Raw genomic sequence first — 21,727 nt, 5'->3', positions numbered from 1 at the left:
TTGAGAAATATAAGCCTTTTATACCACTGTTGATTAAAAGCTGTGTGGGCTACCCTGATGACTAAGATGGTAAAGAGTCTGTCTGCAGTGCAGGAGACCCTGTTCCATCCCTGGGTTTGGAAGAGCCCCTTGAGAAGGAAATGGCAACCCACTCCAGTATTCTTGCCTAGAAAAATTCCATGGACAGAGGAGCTTGGCAGCCCACAGCCCATGGGGTCTCAAAAGAGTCCAAGGTGATTGACATACACTGTATTAATTACAAAGCCTATCAATTGAAAGGAAAGACCATTTTTATGACATAAATACGACATTCTAAGACCTTAGAACAACGTACTTTTCTAGAATATGGCTACTCATTAAGGTATTCTTTACCTAAAAATACACTTTTGGATCTTTTGCATTTTATAACCTGTAATTAATAGTATTTATGCATACTTCTAAGAATTATGCAAAACTGCATGCCTCATTCCACATTTTTTTGTGTTAAAACATGAAATTTTCAATTATATTTTCTTTTTTACGTGACTGACCCACATGGAATATCACTTATCTAAACCAGGGATTGAACCTGGGCCCCTGCAGTGAAAGCCCAGAATCATAACCACTGGGACATCAGGAAGTTCCCAATCATAAATGTTAAAGGATGCAACATCCAGATGATCAAAATACATGAAAAAAATGGAAAATTTTGTGCTTGCTTTGGCAACACATATACTAAAATTGGAATAATACATAGATTAGTGTGGTCCCTGCACAAGGATGACACGCAAGTTTGTGAAGCACTCTATATGTATTTTTTTAATCGTAAAGGAAAACTATATAAAGTGAAAGAAAAAAATGGAAAATTTTCTTTTGATTTTTCTCCTTGAATTCATAACTGTATTTTTATTTTATCCACAGAATTTCATCCGAACATAACACAAAAATATAATTTGAAAATGAAATTTTAAAAATTTTCATGACTGTAAAGCTAAAACAAATTTGTTTTCATTTTTTTTATTTTTTATTTATTTTTAATTTTTACTTTACAATTCTGTATTGGTTTTGGCATAGATTGACATGAATCCACCACAGGTGTACATGCGTTCCCAAACAGATAATCACCTTTATTTCTACTCAGCAAATAATAGGAGTGTATTCCTTGTGTTTACAAATAGTAAACAAAAGAATGTTCCTGAAAGTGTGCAGAATATAGGGCTGTTCTCTCATCAATTCATGTATCTATGGGAAAATATTACATATTACCAGAATGAGAGATTCAGTCTCAGTTTTATTCATTTTTTTTCATAGATGTAAGCTGAGTGAAATAACTTGTTCATAGGAAGACACACATGAAAGGGATTTTGTCACTGCTGTGTCTCTTAACTTCAGCAGACAGTGTGGTTAGGAAGGACCTCCCTTCAGTTATGTTGAAAATGGAAAATTTGAAACCACCTGACTATCAAGATGCTACCCCAGTCATTAAAGCTACATTCTCAGTTTCTGGGAAGTATACCAAAAGTCTTAACTAAGAGTTATTAAATGACTGTTAATTAAACATGTTGACTGAAAGCACCTTGCCCTAAGTACATCTGGAAGTTGGAAGATGTGGCAACTGATGTGCTTCACGCTAATTATGCCTGCATACCCCTTTTAAAGGGGCTTGTAATCACCACTGAGGCTTAGCAAGTAGAAGTTTGATAGCATGACTGTGCAGAAACATAAATGGACAAGTGTGTTTAGCTAGTCATGTTTATAAAATGCTGAAGTAGAGATGGAATCAAGATACAAAAGTTCTTGTAGAATAAGATCTGAGTTGGCAAAGGGGTGTTTACAAATCACCAAAATGGTGGCAGGAGGTATACAGAAACTTTCCATTCAGTTTTGAACCTATATCTAACTGAAAGTCCACTTAAAAGGGGTGGAGGAAGTAGTCAATAGTAAAACCATGTTGCTGGTAAGAAGAAGTTCATCACAAATACAGATGATTAGGTATGAAATAATTAGGTATGTTTAGGTCTGAAATAATACAGTGATTGTTGAATAATAAGACAGTTATATACTTAGCATATTATTAAAAACTGAAAGTGGGTGGTACCCTGACATTTTAGCAGCCTGAAACTGCAGAAATTCAGAAAAATTCCAAAGTTGATTATGCTGAGGTGATCTGAAGTACCAGCCTCATTTTCATATTAGCATGCCTATGGCGAGCCCTCTAGTGGTTTCTTTATTAAAACTTAAGGCTGTCAACTTCGGGGAAATGAAAAAAAAAGAAATTTAACCTTCAGGGTTACCTGTTTCATTTCTTGTTTTAATTAGCATTATTCAAAACATATGTTAAGCTTCTCTATTAAGACCAAAATGATTCAAAGGAATGAGGTCTGAAAAACTGAACTCTGTCGCCCCCTTCTCCTCCTGCCTTCAATCTTTACCAGCATCAGGGCCTTTTCCAATGAGTCAGTTCTTCGCATCATGTGGCCAAAGTATTGGCGCTTCTGCATCAGTCCTTCCAATGAATATTCAGGACTGATCTCCTTTAGGATGGACTGGTTGGGTCTCCTTGCAGTCCAAGGGATTCTCAAGAGTCTTCTCCCAACACCACAGTTCTTCAGCACTCAGCTTTCTTTATGGTCCGTCTCACATCCATACATGACTACTGGAAAAACCATAGCTTTGACTAGACTCCCATCTAAATATATGTATTTGGCTACATCACACATGTTGTGCAGTCTTAGTTCCCCAACCAGGAGTTGAACCTGGGCCCCAGCAATGAAAGTGCCTAACTTTCATTGCATAGTGAAAGAGTCCTAACCACTGGATCTCCAGGGAATTCCCTTGTATTTTTATAGTACCATACATTTGCAAAGGAACTGATAGTGAATCAGGAAATGTGAAAACCCTAACCATAACTTCCAGCTTTTATCCTTTCCATCACCTAATCTGTGAAATGGTGGTAGTTACGGATATGCCCTACCAAGCTCTGGCTATCGTAAAGACCAAAGAAGGTAATACACAAGAGCACCTTTAAAACAAAATTTAATTATTTAGACTAAGATGAGCAATTATTACTCATCCCTTTCTAGTTCCAAAGGAAATAGATTATTAACAGACAGCTCAGCAGTGATAAGGCTACTGGCTCAGTCCTGGAAAGAATGCATCCATTTTGCAGAGGAACAGGAAAGGCTTGTATGTTACTTATCTATCTACATACTCTCGGTTCTTGTGTTTGCTCTTTATTTACCAGAAGACAGTAATGCCAAAATACTTGCCTTCTCCTCCAGTATGGGGAAAATGATAGAAGAGTTTGTTCTTACTGTATGCTATGTTGGCCACAAGTTTCACTGTGTCCACTTCTATTGCCGTTACTTATGTGGCTTAGCTTTCTTAAGGTTGTCATGTACTAGACTGGTCACAATTTCACCTTTTCTTGTTTTTACGCCACTCTTCTAATTTAGCATGACAGAAAAACAATGTCAGTGATTTCTTTTTCAATACATTAAAGATAATAAAAAAAATAGTACTTGATGTTATCAGGCAATTAGATCTTTGCTTAAGAAAAACCAGGTTTGTGACTAAAAGGAAACATTTTCTTGGAACTTTCTCATTGTCAGGACTTAAATTTCCTTTAAAAAAAAAAAAAAAGACTTCCCATAAGTTAAAATTAGCATCTTTATAAATACTAGGAAACATACTATGAAATATTAACAGCAGAACAAAATTCATGATTAAGAAGTTGAATATTTTATTATTAAATTGTTTATTCTCCTGCAAGGCTGTTACTTCACTGTATAAAAATAGCACCAGCAAACACAGTACCTTGCAAAATTAAGATAGTAATATTCTTCATTGGACACTATACAACTAACAAACTTTTCTCCACTGGCAGTTATTTCTAGTGGGAACATAATTTTGACCCAAATCCAAGGATAGCTGTAAGCAAGTTACAGTGTCATATAAGGTTTAAGATAACCATGTTATCCTTGAATTACATAATTTTTGTAATTAGTTTTACCAGAGATAATTTCAGGGATTCTGAATATTATAACTGGAGCCTAGCCTAAAAATCACAGGATGCTGTGGAAAAGATGCACAGTGTTTATCTGAACTCATTAGGAAGTTAAGGGGTATTTTCTTCAGGAAACATTGTTACAAGTAGTTTCTTTTGCTAAAAGTTGCTTTTTAAATAGCTATCCACCACTAATTTAAGACAACTATGCTAGATTAAGTTGTTTCAAAGTAGTTTATTTAGGGGTTCCATTTTCACTCCTCAATAGATTTTATGTATTTCTCATATGCTTCTTCACTCATTAGTTCATCTAGTTCTGAAGGGTTACTGAATGTCATCTTGATCAGCCAACCTGCAACCAAAAAAAAGTATCATATTCCAAATCACCTTTTAAAAGAGAAAATCACATAAGTTTTAACCTTAAGAATTAATATTTCTTACATATAATGATAAAGAACCAGAAGAAATTGTACCATCATGGATTAAGAAATCTGAGGTTGTAGTTAATAAGCATTAACAACAGGGATCCAAATATACAGGTATATAAGGAACACCAAGACTAAAACTACTGAAATTAATGGCATTAGAAAGCATTAGAAGAGAGAAGTAGGTGATAGGAAATAGGAAACTACAACTTAATGCTAATTTTGCATTTTATTGGCTGTTTGACTTTACCAAAGAAATCTTTGAGAATTTCATCTAGGAAAGAGAAAAAACTGCTAATAGTTTACCTTACTACATTATCAAGAAGCAGAATATCTATTTACTATAATACCAAGAAGTACAAAAAGAAATCACAATCAGTTAAAGATTGCTTTATAATCTAGATTAAATGTTAACTGCAGCAAACAATCCTTAAAAAAATTTTCAGCAACAACTTACCATCTTCATAACAAGACTTGTTGACAAGTCCTGGATTTTCTGCTAGAGCTTTATTAATTTCAGTTACTTCTCCTGATAGAGGAGAATAGAGTTCACTAGCAGCTTTCACACTTTCCAAAGCACCAAACTCCTCTAAATTGAGAAAATTAAAGAAAATATGAAATGTCAAGTTAGTGATCCCAAAATACAAAATAGAGAAAAGTGATCACCTCTATAGTCATAATAAAAAGATCTAAATATCTTTAAATAAAACCATAGGTTTTGTCATGCAAGATCTTCACTTATACAATTTGTACTCTGACAACATTGCCCCATCCAAACAGCACAGTGTAACTAGAACACAAGCAAAAAATCATAGTCTTATTTGCTCAAGGGGTCAGAGGATTGAGTATGGGCCTGCCAAAGTGAAAAAGTAGTCAATATAAAGATCTCCAAATGTTCCACAGACCCACATATTGGAATTAGCAGAGAAATCTCAAAACAGCTGTTACAAAATCACAGTGAGTGAATGTTTAGGGGAATACCTGCAAAAAACTAATAATTTTTAAAATGGACATTCTAGAACTGAAAGGCCTATCTAAAATAAAATATTCACTAGATGGCACTAATAGTCGACTGGATACAGAAGAAAGGATCAATGAACATGAAGCAAGACCATCTAAAATTGATCTGAACTGAATGTGAATATAACATACCAGTTTGTGGGGGTAGAGCTAAAGTAGTGCTTAGAAGGAAATAATATCTTTTGTTCAGTCACCCTGTCATGTCTGACTCTTTGCAACCACATGGACTGCAGTGCACCAGGCCTCCCTGTCCCTCACCATCTCCTGAAGTTTGCCTGAGTTCATGTCCATTACACCCATGATGCCATCCAGACATCTCATCCTCTGACACCCTATTCTTCTGCCCTCAATCTTTCCCAGCATCAGGGTCTTTTCTGATGAGTAAGCTCTTTGCATCAGATGATCAAAATACTGAAGCTTCAGCTTCACCATCAGTTCTTCCAATCAATATTCAGGGTTGTTGATTTCCCTCAAGATAGACTGGCTTGATCTCCTTGCTGTCCAAGGGACTTTCAGGAGTCTTCTCCAGCACCATAGTTTGAAGGCATCAATTCTTTGGTGCTCTGCCTTCTTTACGGTCCATCTCTGACGACCTTACGTGACCACTGGGAAGACCATAGCCTTGACTATACAGACCTTTGTTGGCAGAGTATTGACTCTGCTTTTCAACACACTGTCTAGGTTTGTGATAGCTTTACTGCCAAGAAGCAATCGTCTTCTGATTTCATGGCTGCAGTCACCATCTGCAGTGATTTTTAGAGCCCAAGAAGAAGAAATCTGTCACTACTTCCTTTCCCCTTCTATTTGTCATGAAGTTTTAGTTTTCAGTGTTGAGTTTCAAGCCAGCTTTTTCACTTTTCTCCTTCACTGTCACTAAGAAGCTCTTTAATTGCTCTTTGCTTTCTGCCATTTAGAGTGGTATCATCTGCATATCTGAGGTTGATGTTTCTCCCATCTTTTTTTTTTTTTTACTGAACTGGGTGTTAGTTGCGGTACGCAGGATCTTTAGTTGCAGCACGCAGGCTCTTAGTTGTAGCATATGGGATCTACTTTACTTGACCAGGGATCAGACCCAGGCCCCCTGCATTGGGGAGTACAGAGTCTTAGCCACTAGACCACCAGGAAAGTCCCTTTCCCACCTATCTTGATACCAGCTTGTAACTCGTCCAGCCTAGCATTTCTCATAATGTGCTCAGTGTATAGGTTAGACAAACAGAGTGACACTAGACAGCCCTGTCCTACTCCTTTCTCAATCTTGAACCAATCAGTTGTTCCATACAGGGTTCTAACTGTTGCTTCTTGAACTACATACAGGTTTCTGAGGAGACAGGTAAGATGGTATGGTATTCCCATCTCTTTAAGAGCTCTTCACAGTTTGTTATGATCCACACACTCAAAGGCTTTAGTGCAGTAAATGAAACAGAGGTAGTGGTAATATCTTTAGGTTTTATTTAAAAATAACATCTTAAAATCAATGACCTGGCTTCTAAAGATACTAGAAAGTGAACAAAAGAAGGCAGTTTATAGAGAAGAGGCAACATTCGAAAGAAGCGATGACACTTTTGATTCTTAAAAAAAAAAAGTTTTAGGGACTTCCCTGGTGGTCCAACAGTTAAGAATCTGCCTGCAGTGGTCATGGGTTCAATCCCTGATCCAGAAAGACTCCCACATGCTGTGGAGCAACTAAGCCTGTATGCTGCAACTACTGAGCCCATGAGCCACAACTACTGAAGCCCACACACCTAGAGCCCATGCTTCGAAACAAGAGAAGCCCCGGAATGAGAAGCCTGTGTACTCCAGCTAGAGAGCAGCCCCTCCTAACCACCACTAGACAAAAGCCCTTGCAGCAACGAATACCCAGCACAACCAACAAAAAGCATCAAACTAGATTTTAGCTGCCACTCATCGCAAGGGAGATGGCATTTTACAGTATAGATAAAAAGTCAATTTAAGAAAAACCGTGGAAACCAACAAACCCATAAATTTCCAGAAGCGAGAAAACGTTAAGTTGGAGGAAGAAAATAAAGCTATGAAAAAATACATGAAATGGAAAACAGAAAATTTAGCATAGTAGAATTCTACATAGTAGAAATTCTTTCAAGAGATTGATAAAATTGATGAAGAGCTAGCAAGACTGATGCACTTTCTTTCAGAAAGAGGTGGGAATATTTCTAAACTTATTCTATGCACCAGATAGAACAGATTCCAAAATTTGACAAAGCCATTTTAAGAAAAGACCAGTATCTCTCATGAACATAATGTAAAAAAAACAGCAAATCAAATTCAACAGTACATTTTAAAGACACAATTCTTACACAATGACTACCAGGAATCCAAGGTTGGTTAAACAGTCAAAATGAATGTTTAACATTAAAAAATGAATCATCATTCATCACATTAACAAGAAAAACCCTTCAGACATGTCAACAGATGGAGAAAATTCAACATCCACAAATGATAATCTCAGCAAACTACATATAGAAAGGAACTGCTTCATCTGATAGTGGGCATCTGTGAAAACTCCCACAGCTAAATATACCTAATAATGAAATGTTCAATCTCTATGAACCTTGGTATGGACCTGATTTGCCCATACTGTGCCCTTTCTCAGTTCTCACTGCCCTTGGTGGTGATTTTGTGGTAATCACTGCTGTTGCTGCTGCTGCCAAGTCGCTTCAGTCGTGTCCTACTCTCTGCGACCCCATAGATGGCAGCCCACCAGGCTCCCCCGTCCCTGGGATTCTCCAGGCAAGAACACTGGAGTGGGTTGCCATTTCCTTCTCCAATGCATGAAAGTGAAAAGTGAAAGTAAGGTTGCTCAGTCGTGTCCGACTCCTAGTGACCCCATGGACTTCAGCCTACCAGGCTCCTCTGTCCATGGGATTTGCCAGGCCAAGAGTACTAGAGTAGGCTGCCATTGCCTTCTCCTAGACCAAAACAAATACCTAACATTTGAATTTATTAAGAGGTCAGATCCAAACTACTTAGAAGGTTTTTATATCCTAGCAATTGAGTAGCAGTTAAAAAAAAAAAAAAAAAAAAAAACAGAAATTGAACAAAAACAGAATTTTCATTCTTAATTACAATTTATAGATATTAAGTGTGTCTGCTGCATATTGTATAAGTTCTCCATCAGGAAATCAGGTCATATCACCAGTGCCCAACCTCATGTTCCACACCAACTGTGTAGTACTTGCTTCAAAGATACATTACCCAAAGTAATAGAGTAAGATTCAATATTGAAGTTGTTAACTTCACTGAATCTTAGTTTGTGCTGTGCCCAACAGATGTTAAAAATTAAAAATATCCCACAGCACCTCATGTTACTGGGGTATATAATATGGGAACTATGAAGACAAGACAAAGATATCTTAGAGAAGACACAATGTTTTATACATAAATATAAGAAAATATTTATAAAATACATATTTGAAAAAGGTTTTATATCTAGAATTTATAAAAGATGCCTAAAATCAATGATAAAAAAGATAAACTAGACTAGAGACTTCACAAAGATGTGAGTGGCAAAAGCTCATGGAAAGGTGAACAATCTGTCACTAGGGAAATGCACATTAAAACCACAATGAGATATGTTGTACATGGAACTCTGATACTGTTGGTGAGAATACAAATGGTATAACCACTTCAGCAAACACAATGGGATACCGCTGGCATAAAAAGCAAATTACTGAGCACTTAATATGAATGTATCTCAAACTCATGACAGTAGACAAAAGAAACCAGGCATAATGTTGTCCGATTCCTTTTAAATGAAGTTAAAGAATAGGCAGAAGTAATCTATGGTGACAGAAATCAGAAGAGATTATCGATTACCAAAACTGCTTGGATTATACAGTTAAGAGTATATAGTTAATACCTAGATCTAGTTAAGATCTAGATCTAGGCATTTTCACCATATATATATTTCATTATCAATTTAAAAAACACCTTTGGCAGAAAGTTTAAAGCATTCATTAGTTTAAGGAGGTTATTCAACATATATTAATGGAAATTTTAAAATTCAGTGTAAAAAAAGAAAACAACTGATGTACAGATAAAAAGAAAGTTTAAATAAGATAAATGATAGGGAAAGTTTAAGCAGAAAAAGATGGCAAATGTTGTCAAAGATATTAGAAAACAGATAACTTAAATTCTCTAGCAGTGTCTTATGCATGTCAAGGAGCCCATGAATAATAATACATGTGGTTCCACTGCTTGACATTTATCAAGTACTAATCTCCGTGGTAAAGAATCCACCTGCCAATGCAGGAGACATGAGTTCCATGCATGGGTCACGAAGAGGAGGAATGGCAACCCACTCCAAGATTCTTGCCTGGAAGATCCCATGGACAGAGGAGCCTGGCAGGCCACAGTCCAAAGGGTTGCAAAAGAGTTGGACACAACTTAGTGACTGAACAACAACAAATCTTATGCTGGATGTTATGCTAATTCCATTTAATCTTTACAACTACTATATGAGGCAGTTATTATCCTAACTCACAGATGAGATCTACATTAAGTAATTTCCGCCAAATCGCACAGCTGATATGTTGAGGGGCCTGGATTTAAAACCAGATTCTGACTCATGAGCTCATGTTCTGATATTCTTTACTTCAAAGAAAAACAGATTTTATTTTTTAAACTTAAGAGACCCCAGCTATATCACTAATGCATCAATGTGTGGCAGGGATGGTGCTAAGAGGCATTTCTCTCTACTTCCTACCTTCCATTATAAAATATGAAAATGTTCACTATTCTTCACTATCATCATTCCTTACAGCTAGGGATGGCAATAGGATGCAGACAAGTTATTACTGAAGATAAAGAAAACTCATGGCATGAATCATGACATACCAAGATGAGAAAAACACTCACCTTGTTTGTTCAACTTTGTCCCAACTTCAGGCAGACTACAGTAAACAACATCTCCCAAAGCTTCCTTTAAAAAACAAAAAAAAAATCTCTAAGAGATCAAATTAAACCTAGTAATTAGGAACAAGCCAAGCATTTAATCCCTTTAATTCAAATAGTATATACTTTACACTTGAGGGATCAAATTCTGTTTTTTCTTATAACCCTTTAAAAATGCAAAATTATTCTTACCTTAGGACTTGCAAGAAAACATGCCATCAGCTGGCCCACAGGTGGCAGTGACCCTTGTCACCAACCATATGCCCCCAAAAAGATGACTAGCTCCTTTAAGAACAAACACACTTTGTGCTTTTCCACTTCTGCAATTTTACTGAGGACATTTCTCCTATTGATTTGCTGACTAATCAACAGTGAACTCTCCATCAAATTGAGTGGGTTACAACCCCTTGTACGATTCAGGTCATCCACCACATATTGTTTTGCATGTCATTTTCCATGTTAAGTGATTTCCCCTCATAAAATTGAGGAGAGGAGGACAGTATTTATACAGTATTTCACAGAGCATTCTGTACTGGGCCTCAGTAGGTACACAGATATGCCCACAAAGATATGGCTGTCATTGATTCTCAGTACATGAGATCCCAGCATTTCTGAGGAATACCATATCCTCCCATCAGTTAATATCCCCTGCCCCCTCCTCTCCCCACCCCACCCAGAGGTCCAGTTGAAAAGTCACTGATAGATATTGCTGTTTGGCTTCTAGTTTTCTTTTGAATGAAGTCGCTCAGTCATGTCCGACTCTTTGCAACCCCATGGACTGTAGCCTAACAGTCTCCTCCGTCCATGGGATTTTCCAGGCAAGAATACTGGAGTGGGTTGCCATTTCCTTCAGATCTTCCCAACCCAGGGATTGAACCCAGGTCTCCCACATTGTAGTCAGACGCTTTACCATCTGAGCCACCAGGGAAGTCCTGGAGTAGTTTTCTAGTATTGTAGTTTTCTTTTACACAATATCAAACTAGAGGCTCAGTGGCAATAGTGGAATTAGTTGAGATAAACTCTAAATAAAAAGTTTATCTTTGTGTAATCTGTGCCATTCTCGGTGTTCCCTCTTCAAGTTCCCAGGTCATGTGTGAAAGTGAAGTGGCTCCCACAATGTAGGCAGACGCTTTACTGTCTGAGCCACCAGGGAAGTCCTGTGTATATCAGATCACGTGTATATCACTATTCACAAAACACTAACACTCCAGCCCTTTTGCTTGCTCTGCTGCTTTCCTTAACTGCCTCAATATGAAACAAACATTTCTCTCGAATTTATTAACTGTTAACCTTTTAATCTCTTAAAACACTATACACTTTCCTATGTTTTTCTTTCTCCAACTATGACAGATGTTCTTCTAAGGGCCTTTAAAGGGCCCAAGATACCAAGGGGCAGAATAAACAATTTTTAAAAGATAAAGACAGTGAAATTTAGGCAAGAGCAGACTGTTTTAAATATTTCAAGACAATCTAGTACCTGTGCAAAATTGCTGATTCCCACTGTTCCAACACCATTTTCTGTTGTTACCCATTCATGTTTTTCTGTGAATTTCCGCACTAAAATAAAGACCAACATTTCAGAAAAGCAGTGGCATCACGTCTTTAAAAGCATTTTTTTTTTCATATCAATGCTATCAAAAGGCAAGGCCTTCCCAGTATTTGTTTGACTTATTAACACTGTCATTCAACAGTATACTGCCCAGGACGAAATAGATCATATGAAAAGACACATCTCAACAGTGGTATTATTTAGGCAAAGATGGCTTGATGTAAATACCTTTGGATCTTTTGGCGATTTGATTATTTGTACTCAACATTACTCGGTCTAAATCATACACACAAATACTGGAGCACATTTCAAATGTATACCTATCCATTACTGGTCTGTCTTGCAGAAAGAAGTCTGTCCCTCTGAAGAAAGAGTGATGAAGTTTTGGGAGCATAAAGACTGCTCATAAATGATTTAACCTAAAAAATATGTGCCTCTTTAGGTAGAGCTGTATCAAGAATAAAACTGACCTTGAACAATTATAACTTGACTAAGTTCTTGATTCTACTTTAACTGAATTCAAGTCGGCCCTTGAATAAAGTGGCCACCATCATTATGAGAAGCAAATTATACCATCAGAACTCAGTTGTCACCTCAGAGCTAAGACATTAACTGGTATGAAGGCAAACTGCTCAACATTCACTGGACAGATTAGCCCTTGGCTTTATAACCTGCTTCTTTTCAAATACAAGGATGGCCAAACTACTGAAGGATTCCTGGAACAAAGACCTACCAAAATTTGAGTGATGTGGAAAAAAATTACTTAGGAATTAATAGTACTTGCTTAAAAGAATAAAAATTTTTATAAAGCATATCTTCTTAAATATATAGCACATTCTAAAGTGAAGCAGTTTTCCAAAAGTACAGAAATTAATATGAAAATGGCTTGTTAATTTCAATACTGTTTTAAAAGTATTGCTAGTTCACTCTTACCCCTAACCCAAAAGTACTTAAAACATTAAACTCTCTTGATTACACAGCTCTGATAAACACAGCAGAATGTAAATAAAAAGTATTAATTTCCACCCCCATCATTAAATAACTTGAGTATCATACTCCTCAGTGGAAGGGGTTGCAAAATCTCAGTCAGTTGCTCCGCTCCACTTCAAATTACTGAATGCTTCAGGTCAATCTGATGTTTCCCTAAGGTTAAGGATTGTTTGTACTTAGTGTTCTGACTGCAACCCACTCTCCCCACTGCCTTTTCTTGACTTTCAGATCTCAGCTTAGAAACTCTTCCTGCCAGCACCCTTATCTAGCCCTCCAAGCCTGGGTTCCTGGGCTTGGACAGCCCAGTCTGCTCCCCCAGCTCTCTGCACCTCTCCCCCCAACACACTCATGGCACTTAACATGCTACAGATACAGCTCTTGTGTCACCTTCCCCCGGGGAGTAGACCAAGCACAAAGCAAGCAAGAGCAGGGTTTATTGCATTCGTAGCCCCAGTTCTAAACACTGTCCTTGGCATATAGTAAGCAATCAAAAGTTGGAGGGAAGTAATTTTTTTAAGTGTAAGAAGATTCTGAGCAAAACAGAGTATATAGTTATCTGGCAGCACTCAATTCTCCCTAACATTCTGTGACAACTCTAGAACTAGCAGTTTAAACTAATACACTTTTTTATAGAAAGGACTGGACAACCATAAATATGACTTCTCTGAGACTGTCCTGACCTCGGTCTTGCCATCTTGCCTAATTGTAAAGATAATCTTGAGGAACAAGAGTGCTCAACATTCAGTTTTAGCAACTGAGCAACCACAGTTTAGAGGAAAAGGCAGCAACATTGCTAAGCTAAAGGCACCCAGGTCCTGTTAGCCTCAAAGGCCATTAAGTCTTTATACCAGGCCACGCAATTTAGGCTAAAAACAATGATTGGTACAATTCTCCTTTAACCCCTGGCCCAATGGGAGGAAAAGTGAACAGGAGATTTGGTAAATAGTTATTTTCTTTTGAGTCTTGAAAACAAGGGGTTTCAGCCCCCAGAAAACAAAGTGTTTTGAGTAATTTATGAGAACTTTGCATTTTCCCCCCTTTCAAAGTCACTGAATCAAATATACTAACATATGATCAATTTTCTGCTGATTCTATACACTAACATTTAATAAGTAACATTATCAAGTACTTACAATGTATCAGGCTATATGTACAGCAGTTACATTGTTTCATTTCATCCAACAAGTCTGTAAAGTAGGGATTATCATTTCCATTTTTCCAGCGAGGGAAACAAGTGACCACCCAAAGATAGAGGAAGCCAAAATTTGGAACTCAAGTCTCTAGTATTGAAAACTCGTGTTCAGCTAGATCATGGCTGTTGATATCTTGGGCAATATTTAACTAGTTAACAGGACAATGCAAAAAAGTAATACTGAACTAACCAAGAAAATACAGGCTTGAAAGTCAGTTATCTGAGAAATGCTTTTCCCTTATATTCAAATTAGTAATGTATTGATGTATGTAAATTAGTAATGTACTGATATGTACCACCAACAGATCTGAGAGATTACGGTGGGCGGGTGGGGAGGAGATAAGTAAGCTTCGTTATGTTTGACTTTGAACTAAATTTATCAACTTTTCTAGTCCCAAAGAGGTTTCTAAAACAACGAACTTAATGAGACAACTGCCACCAGACCTGTGCTCCGTGCAAGTAAGAAGCCGGAGTTCGCGAAGAGGCGCACTTAGTGCCTCACGTTTTGGTGCATGAAGAACAAACAGTCTTTGCTCTGCGTTCACTTGTGAAGTAGCACAGATGGCCAAGATATTTACGGGCAAGTCTCCCAGTTACTTCAAGCCCGTGTATGTAAGGCCTCCTTGCAGCCCAACACACATTCACGGCTATACTTTATATACGACGATACAGACTTTAGCAGAACGTCCTCAGTGGAACCCAGGAGACTTTATCGCACTGCTTTAGGAAATAGTTGTCTGCAACATTATGCTAGCTTTAGCTCGTAAAACTAGACCCAGTGCTTTAAGTTTCAATAAATGCTCTTGCTTTACTTTTACTTCAGAACTTACAGTGACGATATGCATAGCAAAGTAAAGCCTATTACTTGTCCTCACTCTTGGGGTGCACGATGCTCACAAATGCGAGGAACCTAAGGTCACGAAGGAGCTCAGCGACCTTACCCAGGTCTGCAGTAGCGAGCGGCCGAAGCTCCTGCCAGAACCACCCTGGACACGGAGGCCGCGCCAGTCTTCAGTCTCCCCGCCCCCTCGCCCCGGCTCCCAACCCGCAGGACAAAGGCTGCGGAGCCGTCCAAGCAGCTCAGGGAGGTAGCAACGGCGCCGCAACACGGGGTCCCAGCAACAAAAAACGCGCAGAGGTCGCCTCGCTGGCCCCGGGCGGCCCGCGGCCGAGGACCCGAGGTAAGGATCGAGGCCCAGCCCTTTTCCCCCGAGGCAAACCGGCTCGGCTCACGTGCCCTGCAGCACTTACCCGACAGCAGAGCAGGGCCGGTGCGCAGCGTCCGGACGGCACCGGGTCGCAGTCCCCAGGGCCGCAGCGAGCAGGGCGCGCTGAGTGCCGAGATGGCGCGCAGGCTGCAGACCGCGGCCCGCACGCTCCACACCGCGCGCAGCGCCATGTTCGCACGGGTGCAGAGGGTCTCCGCGCGGCACCTTGAGCACCCCGGCCGGCGGGGGCGGGGCGGGACGGGGCGGCCCCGGGCCGGAGCGAGCCGGAGCGAGCTGGCTGGACCGGGGCGCGGGGGCAGGGCCCCGGGAGGGGCGGGGCCTGACAGGGCCGCATGCGGGAGGGGCGTGGACGCTCGGAAAGCCCTGAGGCCCGGAAGGGGCGGTGGCGAGGGGCGGGGACTGGCTCGCGGACTAGGCGGGCCAGGCCGAGCTGGGCGGGGCGTCGAGGGCGGGGCGTCCCGGGAGGGGTGGGACCACGCCTTCAGGCGGTGCTTCTGGGCGAGAGAAAGCTGTAGGTCAGCATTTGTGACTTCCAAGACCCACCCAGGCTATGAGACGGGCTCCAGGCAGGAGTGGTGCTCTTGGGTCCTCGGGGAGGCAGGGTGCTCCCAGTCCTGTTAAAAGATGAGGTCTCCACCTTCTAAAGAGGATCAAGGTCACCCAGAGCAGTATTCATAGCAGATCCAAAGAATCATTCCAGCCAAAGTTGGTTGTTGGGCACTGGCCAAAGGTGCGCTAACACAAATGCAGTTTCTCTTTGACTTTTTGAAATATTGAAAACTTTATTACTTTGCATATCCCCAAACCCTACAGTCTCCAAAGAGGGGAGAAACCTAATCATGAAACTCATAGAGGGGCAAGGACTTGTTGAAGGGTCAGGAGTGGCTTCTGGTGGAGTCTATACTGCAGGAGCTACTGCAGTAGCAGTCAAAAGGCAGAGAGTTGAGTCCCAGCATGATCAGCTCCTTGCTTAAGCAGTCCTGTGACTGAAACTTTAGGAGAAAAGCAGAAGACATGTCTCACCCAATCCAAGGAGACAGAAAATTAGGTTTGGGAAAAGACCTCACCTTTAACACAGATTTTGTGGAGTAGGCAAGAATCAGCAAAGAAACACTGGAGTGAGAAACACCTCAATCTCCACACTGTCAGTATTACAGGGTATACCTTGAAGTATATGCGTGTATGAGTATATGTGCGAATATGTGTGTGTGTGTGTTTGGGAGACCCAAATGTTGCGCTGAGATTCTGCCTCACAAAACTGGGGGTGTCAACACATCTGTGCAGTAGTTTGCAGGGGCTGTCATGCTCCTCTGAGTTGTCTTTTCCTCTGAGTACACTGAGCCTTTGTTATGTGCCTGGGAGGGATGCACTATCTTTGTAATCCTCACCAAATCCTTACTGGTAGGTATTATACTCATTTCCTAGATGAAGAGCTGGAGGCGTGGAAAGGTTAACTAACTTTCCCAGGAGTGGAATGAGGGAGACATTCTATGGTTTAAGCAAACTAGGTGTCAGTAGCAGAACTTGCTCATCGGTCCAATTTGCAGTCAACTGCTCTTAAGCTCAGTTCTACTTGCCACTGTTTGGGATGCTGACTGATTCACAGTGCTGTATTCTAAACTCCAGATCTTGGTTAACTTCCATAATGTCAGTGTTCTGTTTTTATTGTTTTGTTGCAAGTCACTTCAGCATAATGCAAGCCATCCCCTAAAATATTTATTCCCAGCTTCAATAACTCATTTGATACAAAGAACAGGGTCACTTATCAATCTGTGGGCTATGTCATGGGCCCTTATGCCAAAGCAGTAGGAATTGTGTCTTTTTTTTTTCTTAATGTAAGAAGCATTAGGGATTAAAATTTTTTTTCCATCTGATTATCTTTGTAGCATCCATGGCTTGAGATGTGAAAGGTCATCTCATTACACAATTGGTACAGGCACCTGGAAATTTAGGTGGTCATTTCTTTCAGGTGTCTCAAAGGGGTCTGCTCATCTCTTTGTGACAGTCCCTGGTGGCTCAGAAGTTAAAGCGCCTGCCTCCAGTGTGGGAGACCTGGGTTCGATCCCTGGGTCAGGAAGATCCCCTGGAGAAGGAAATGGTAACCCACTCCAGTATTCTTGCCTGGAGAATCCCATCGACAGAGGAGCCTGGCAGGCTACAGTCCACGGGGTCACAAAGAGTTGGACATGACTGAGCCACTTCACTTCACTTCATCTCTTTGTGCAGATATATTTATTTCTCTCACAGAAATACAATGGAAGAAGTTTACAATTTTACATTTACAGTCAATAGAGAAGTGGAGTAGTTGGAAAAAGAAATGAAGAATTTATAACTAATCCAGATCTTAGAACTTTTCCTGTTTAAAACAGACAGTATGTGTTTGGGTTGATTTCTGTGCCATATTTTCAGAAGACGTGTACACTTTGCTATGAGTCATTTGATGAGTATCTGAAAATATAGCTCATGACAAAATACATAATGGATGATGGGTTTTGGGGTGGATAGAAGATAAATCCCCCAAGGCTTTATGTGCATTGTCATGTTATATGTCTCTTTGTTTGTAAAGGATCCTGGCTTTTCATTGTTAGTAGTAGAGTGGGATCCTGGTTCAACCATCATAGAAGGAAATTTAAGCTCTCATCCAGATAGAAGGCTGGCAGTAGTTCAGCATCATTGTTACACTAGCTATTTAAAGACCTCATCAAGTATGCATGTTCCTTTCATCTTTCTGCTCTGCCATCTTCAGATTGTACTCCATGGTCTCAAGGTAGCTGTCAGAGTTCCAGCAGTCTTATACCACACAGTGTTCAGCAGCCCTTGAACTCATCTCTTTTTATTACCAAACTGACCTTTCCCAGAAGTGTCCCAGAGACCTTTTTTCAAAATTTTCATTGGCCAGACTGGATCATGCTGCTGCTAAGTGGCTTCAGTCGTGTCCGACTCTGTGCGACCCCATAGACGGCAGCCCACTAGGCTCCTCTGTCCCTGGTATTCTCCAGGCAAGAATACTGGAGTGGGTTGCCATTTCCCTCTTCAATGCATGAAAGTGAAGTCGCTCAGTCGTGCCCAACTCTTAGCAACCCCATGGACTGCAGCCTACCTGGCTCCTCCGTCCGAGGGATTTTCCAGGCAAGAGTACTGGAGTGGGACTGGATCATGTGGCCAGCCTAAATGGCTCATTGTCAAGGGCTATTATCAAGACAGATTGAGATTTACTTTGAGGTGGCTGCAGCCTCACCTTGCTGTGTGTCACATGGGGTAAGGGTAGTGGCTACTTGAATAAATCAGGATTCTGACAGCAAGAAGGAAAGCATGGAGTGGATCTGGGGCAGGTAACCTAGAGTATCTGCTCCAATGGGTGTGTGAGGAGAGACAAGACAGGGTAAATTGGAAAGGATTCATCAGGTGCTTCCACTGTGCAACAGAGGGGAAATGTACACTTACCCTCACAGTTACCTGGAAGACTTTTATTATCTAGATCTGTGGTTCTCAGAATTTAAAGCATGTTTATCATGTCTGACTACACATTGGAATCACCTAGGGGGCATAAAAAATATTGATGCCTGTGACTCAGAGATGCTGATAGATAAATTGGGGTGAAGTCTGGGGTCTCTAGCATGTAGGCAAGATTGAGAACCACTAGTATAGATCAGCAGTTCTCAAAATATTGCCCAAAGAACACTAGCCCTGATTGAAGTGCTGTAATACCAGAAGCCTTGGTTATAGGGGTTTGGGAATCATTACACATGTTATTGCTCACACTATCCCAAGAGATTCACAGTGCACGTTTAGCATATTAAAAGTTCTAACAATTCCCCTGCTAAAGAATTTATATGGCCAGTGTTTCCCACATTTGATCTAGAAACATTTAAGGGAGGACGACACCTGTTATGAGTTGAACTGTGTCCCCTAAAGAGATAGGTTGAAGTCCCAGCCCCCATACTGGGGAGAAGGCCATGTGACAGCTGAGGCAGAGATTACAGTGATGCGCCTGCAAGCCAAGCAATGCCAGGGACTGCTGGCGCACGCTAGAAGCTAAGAGAGAGAATCCCTTCCTGGAGCCTACCACAGGAGCATGGTTCTGTCAGCACCTTGACGTGGGCTTCTATCCTCCAGAACCCTGGAGCAACACGCTTTTACTGTTTTAAACTAGCCAGTTTGTGGTACTTTGTTCTGGCAACCCTAGCGAACTAATACAACATCCATTAGCATCTGTTGGACCGCAGTTTGGGAAACCCTGAACTAGAATCAAAGGCAACTCCTGACTGACCAAGAAGATGAAATAATTAGTCTATAGAGGGGATCTTTTCCCCATGAACTCCAGACAATATTTGTTTTATTTCTAGGAGGAAATACATTTGAACAGTATCATAGTGGTGGCAACTATATGTATGTATTTCCCTTATCTTTTTTTGCTTGCCAGGCTTGGCGATTCTAATATGGACACAGAAAAGTACTAACCTGGAGAGATTACAGAATCACTGGTAAGTGCTGCTAATGTGCTGGCCTTCCCCTATTCTACAGATCATGCCTGGACCAACAGCTTAAATTGGGGGCATAGTTGAAACAGGTTGAGGGTGCCAGACCTCAGACAACAACTCAGGCTGCTCACTGCTGCTTCCAGGCTCCTGTCTTTTACATTTAATGCCCAGAAAACTGAGTATCTTCATCAGTAGCAAATCGATGATCTCTCCTTCCTCCGACAGCTGCAGAGGGAGAAAGAACCATGTGACTTATGTAGAGCTGTTCTCTTCAGGGGCTTTTCTTTCTTATGGGGAAACCATGGTTTTATCATCCACTTTGGTCCCTGCCAAAGTGATATCACTATTAAGAGTTGCTTTTGTTTTGGAATTGACCTCCTTCTGGGAATCTTAAAGGTATTCACTCCTGCCTTTATCCCCAGGGATTTCCTTCTTCCCTTCCATTGAAAATGACAAGATGCCCTCTACCACCCCCAACAAAGGCTATTAGGAATTTGTGTGCAAAGACCCTCATGTGTTGCTGCTGGGAATGTGAAATGGAGAAGAGTTTGGTGGTTTCTCAAATTTAAGCCAAAGTGACCATATGACATCTTGAAATAAATTTCTAGCCCCAAGATGGAGCCACTCCTGCCCAGGGTGCCATGTCAGCAAATTGAAACTTGGATATCTTTTGTGTCTCTGTAAAGGCTCCCCCAGCAATGCAGTATAGCCAGTCAGCCAGTCCCCAGACGCCAGACCACTCCAGGCTCTATACTTAATTCCTCTTCCTTCTCACCCCAAACAAGGCTGACTCTGTGGCCCCGGCCAATCAGATATTTTCTATTTTCTACTTCCTTATCCTTTATTCTTTATCCTATAAAAGTTTCCTGCCTTACACCGCATTTTGCAGATCTCTGAATGGAGACAGTCCACTTCATGAAATATTAACTTTTGTTTGTCATCACCTAAATCCAAGGGGTTCTCAGTCTTGACTGTACATGCAGACCACACAAGAAATTTTAGGAATACCAGTGGCTGGATCCTTCCCCCAAGGATTCTGTTTTTATTTGCCTCAGGTGCAGTAGTAGGCATTTCCAGAGGCCCCCAGATGATTCTAGTGTACAGGCATAGCTGGAAATCACCGATGTAATGAACAGAGTCCCAAGCTGGGAATTGGAAATGTGATTCTAGTCTGCCTTTCATTTGCTATGATCTTGGGGAATTAATTTCCTCCTTCTGGGCCTCCGTTTCCCTTCCTGTGAAATGAGGGCCTTGAGCTACAGTGATCCTTTGGTTCCCCCAATGTCTAATGCTGCTCAGCCAGCCTCTTCTTAGTTCAAGGTCAGTGACTTTTGAAGACCAAGCCAAAGGGACCCACCTGATAATATTTTTGCTCTTCATTGAACGCCACCAGGATGACAGAGATAAACAGATTGAGCACCACAAATGTCACAAAAACGATGCAGGACCCAATTAGGAAGGAGCCAAGCACTGGGCTGTAGTCCAGGACCTGTCAGGAAGAGAACCAGAATCATCCCTCAGGGTTCTGTGTGCTAGTGGTCACTTCCCTCAGTAGGCACCTTCAGAGGGAAGCTGGTCCTTAGAGCTAGGCAGATCCTGGAGCCAGGAAGTTTCCCTTCTGCCTGGCGGCTGAGAGTGTGGGCAGTGCTCTCAAAAGCTGCCCGGAGATGGAAAAGGCAGCCCCTCTCTTCCCCACTTCTGCTGTTTCCAATACGGGTGTCATTCTGGCTAGGCTCAGGAGCATTTCCTTCCAGACACCCACCAGCACAGCCTTCCCCTGATTAGCCAGTGTCTGATGTTCTGTAGACAGGGGTCCCCAGGGTGAGCTGTGGGAACCTTTTTATTTGTGTGGAGTTGCCCTGTGCTTGCCAGGCCATGGACCCAAGGGGTGACATCCACTGATTTCCACATGGAATTTGAGGGGGTGCTTTCCCTAATTTTCATA

At 41.0% G+C, this 21,727-nt stretch overlaps 2 protein-coding genes, 1 long non-coding RNA gene and 1 other non-coding gene across 4 annotated transcripts in view; 2 read left to right on the top strand and 2 right to left on the bottom strand.

Moving 5' to 3' along the window:
* The first annotated feature begins 690 nt into the window (after positions 1 to 690).
* On the top strand, positions 691 to 794 carry LOC120873388. Its single transcript, XR_005723461.1, has one exon. It is a non-coding gene; the product is annotated as a U6 spliceosomal RNA (small nuclear RNA).
* Positions 795 to 4,200: 3,406 nt separating this feature from the next.
* On the bottom strand, positions 4,201 to 15,600 carry GCSH (glycine cleavage system protein H). The gene is made up of 5 exons (XM_040253567.1): positions 15,324 to 15,600; positions 11,819 to 11,898; positions 10,306 to 10,369; positions 4,868 to 4,999; positions 4,201 to 4,337 (listed from the first exon to the last, which is right to left on the bottom strand). Exons 1-5 carry the CDS (start codon positions 15,469 to 15,471, stop codon positions 4,240 to 4,242), a joined length of 522 nt encoding a protein of 173 aa, XP_040109501.1. The 5' UTR covers positions 15,472 to 15,600; the 3' UTR covers positions 4,201 to 4,239.
* Positions 14,753 to 21,727, top strand: part of LOC120872893 — a 25,038-nt gene continuing 18,063 nt past the window's right edge. The window contains exons 1-2 of the long non-coding RNA XR_005723369.1: positions 14,753 to 15,253; positions 19,725 to 19,785. This is a non-coding gene — a long non-coding RNA (uncharacterized LOC120872893). The remainder of the gene's footprint in view (positions 15,254 to 19,724; positions 19,786 to 21,727) is intronic.
* PKD1L2 (polycystin 1 like 2) overlaps positions 19,621 to 21,727 on the bottom strand; it is a 101,468-nt gene continuing 99,361 nt past the window's right edge. Inside the window, exons 42-43 of the mRNA XM_040253566.1 lie at positions 21,140 to 21,271; positions 19,621 to 20,007 (exon numbers count right to left, since the gene is read on the bottom strand). Of these exons, the coding sequence (XP_040109500.1) occupies positions 19,846 to 20,007; positions 21,140 to 21,271 (294 nt within the window). The 3' untranslated portion in view covers positions 19,621 to 19,845. The remainder of the gene's footprint in view (positions 20,008 to 21,139; positions 21,272 to 21,727) is intronic.

This window comes from Oryx dammah, unplaced genomic scaffold (assembly GCF_014754425.2).
Source record: "Oryx dammah isolate SB20612 unplaced genomic scaffold, SCBI_Odam_1.1 HiC_scaffold_13, whole genome shotgun sequence".
NCBI classification, from domain to species: domain Eukaryota; kingdom Metazoa; phylum Chordata; class Mammalia; order Artiodactyla; family Bovidae; genus Oryx; species Oryx dammah.
The sequence above is the reverse complement of the archived record's forward strand: the minus strand, read 5'-3'. Positions and strand labels throughout refer to the sequence as shown.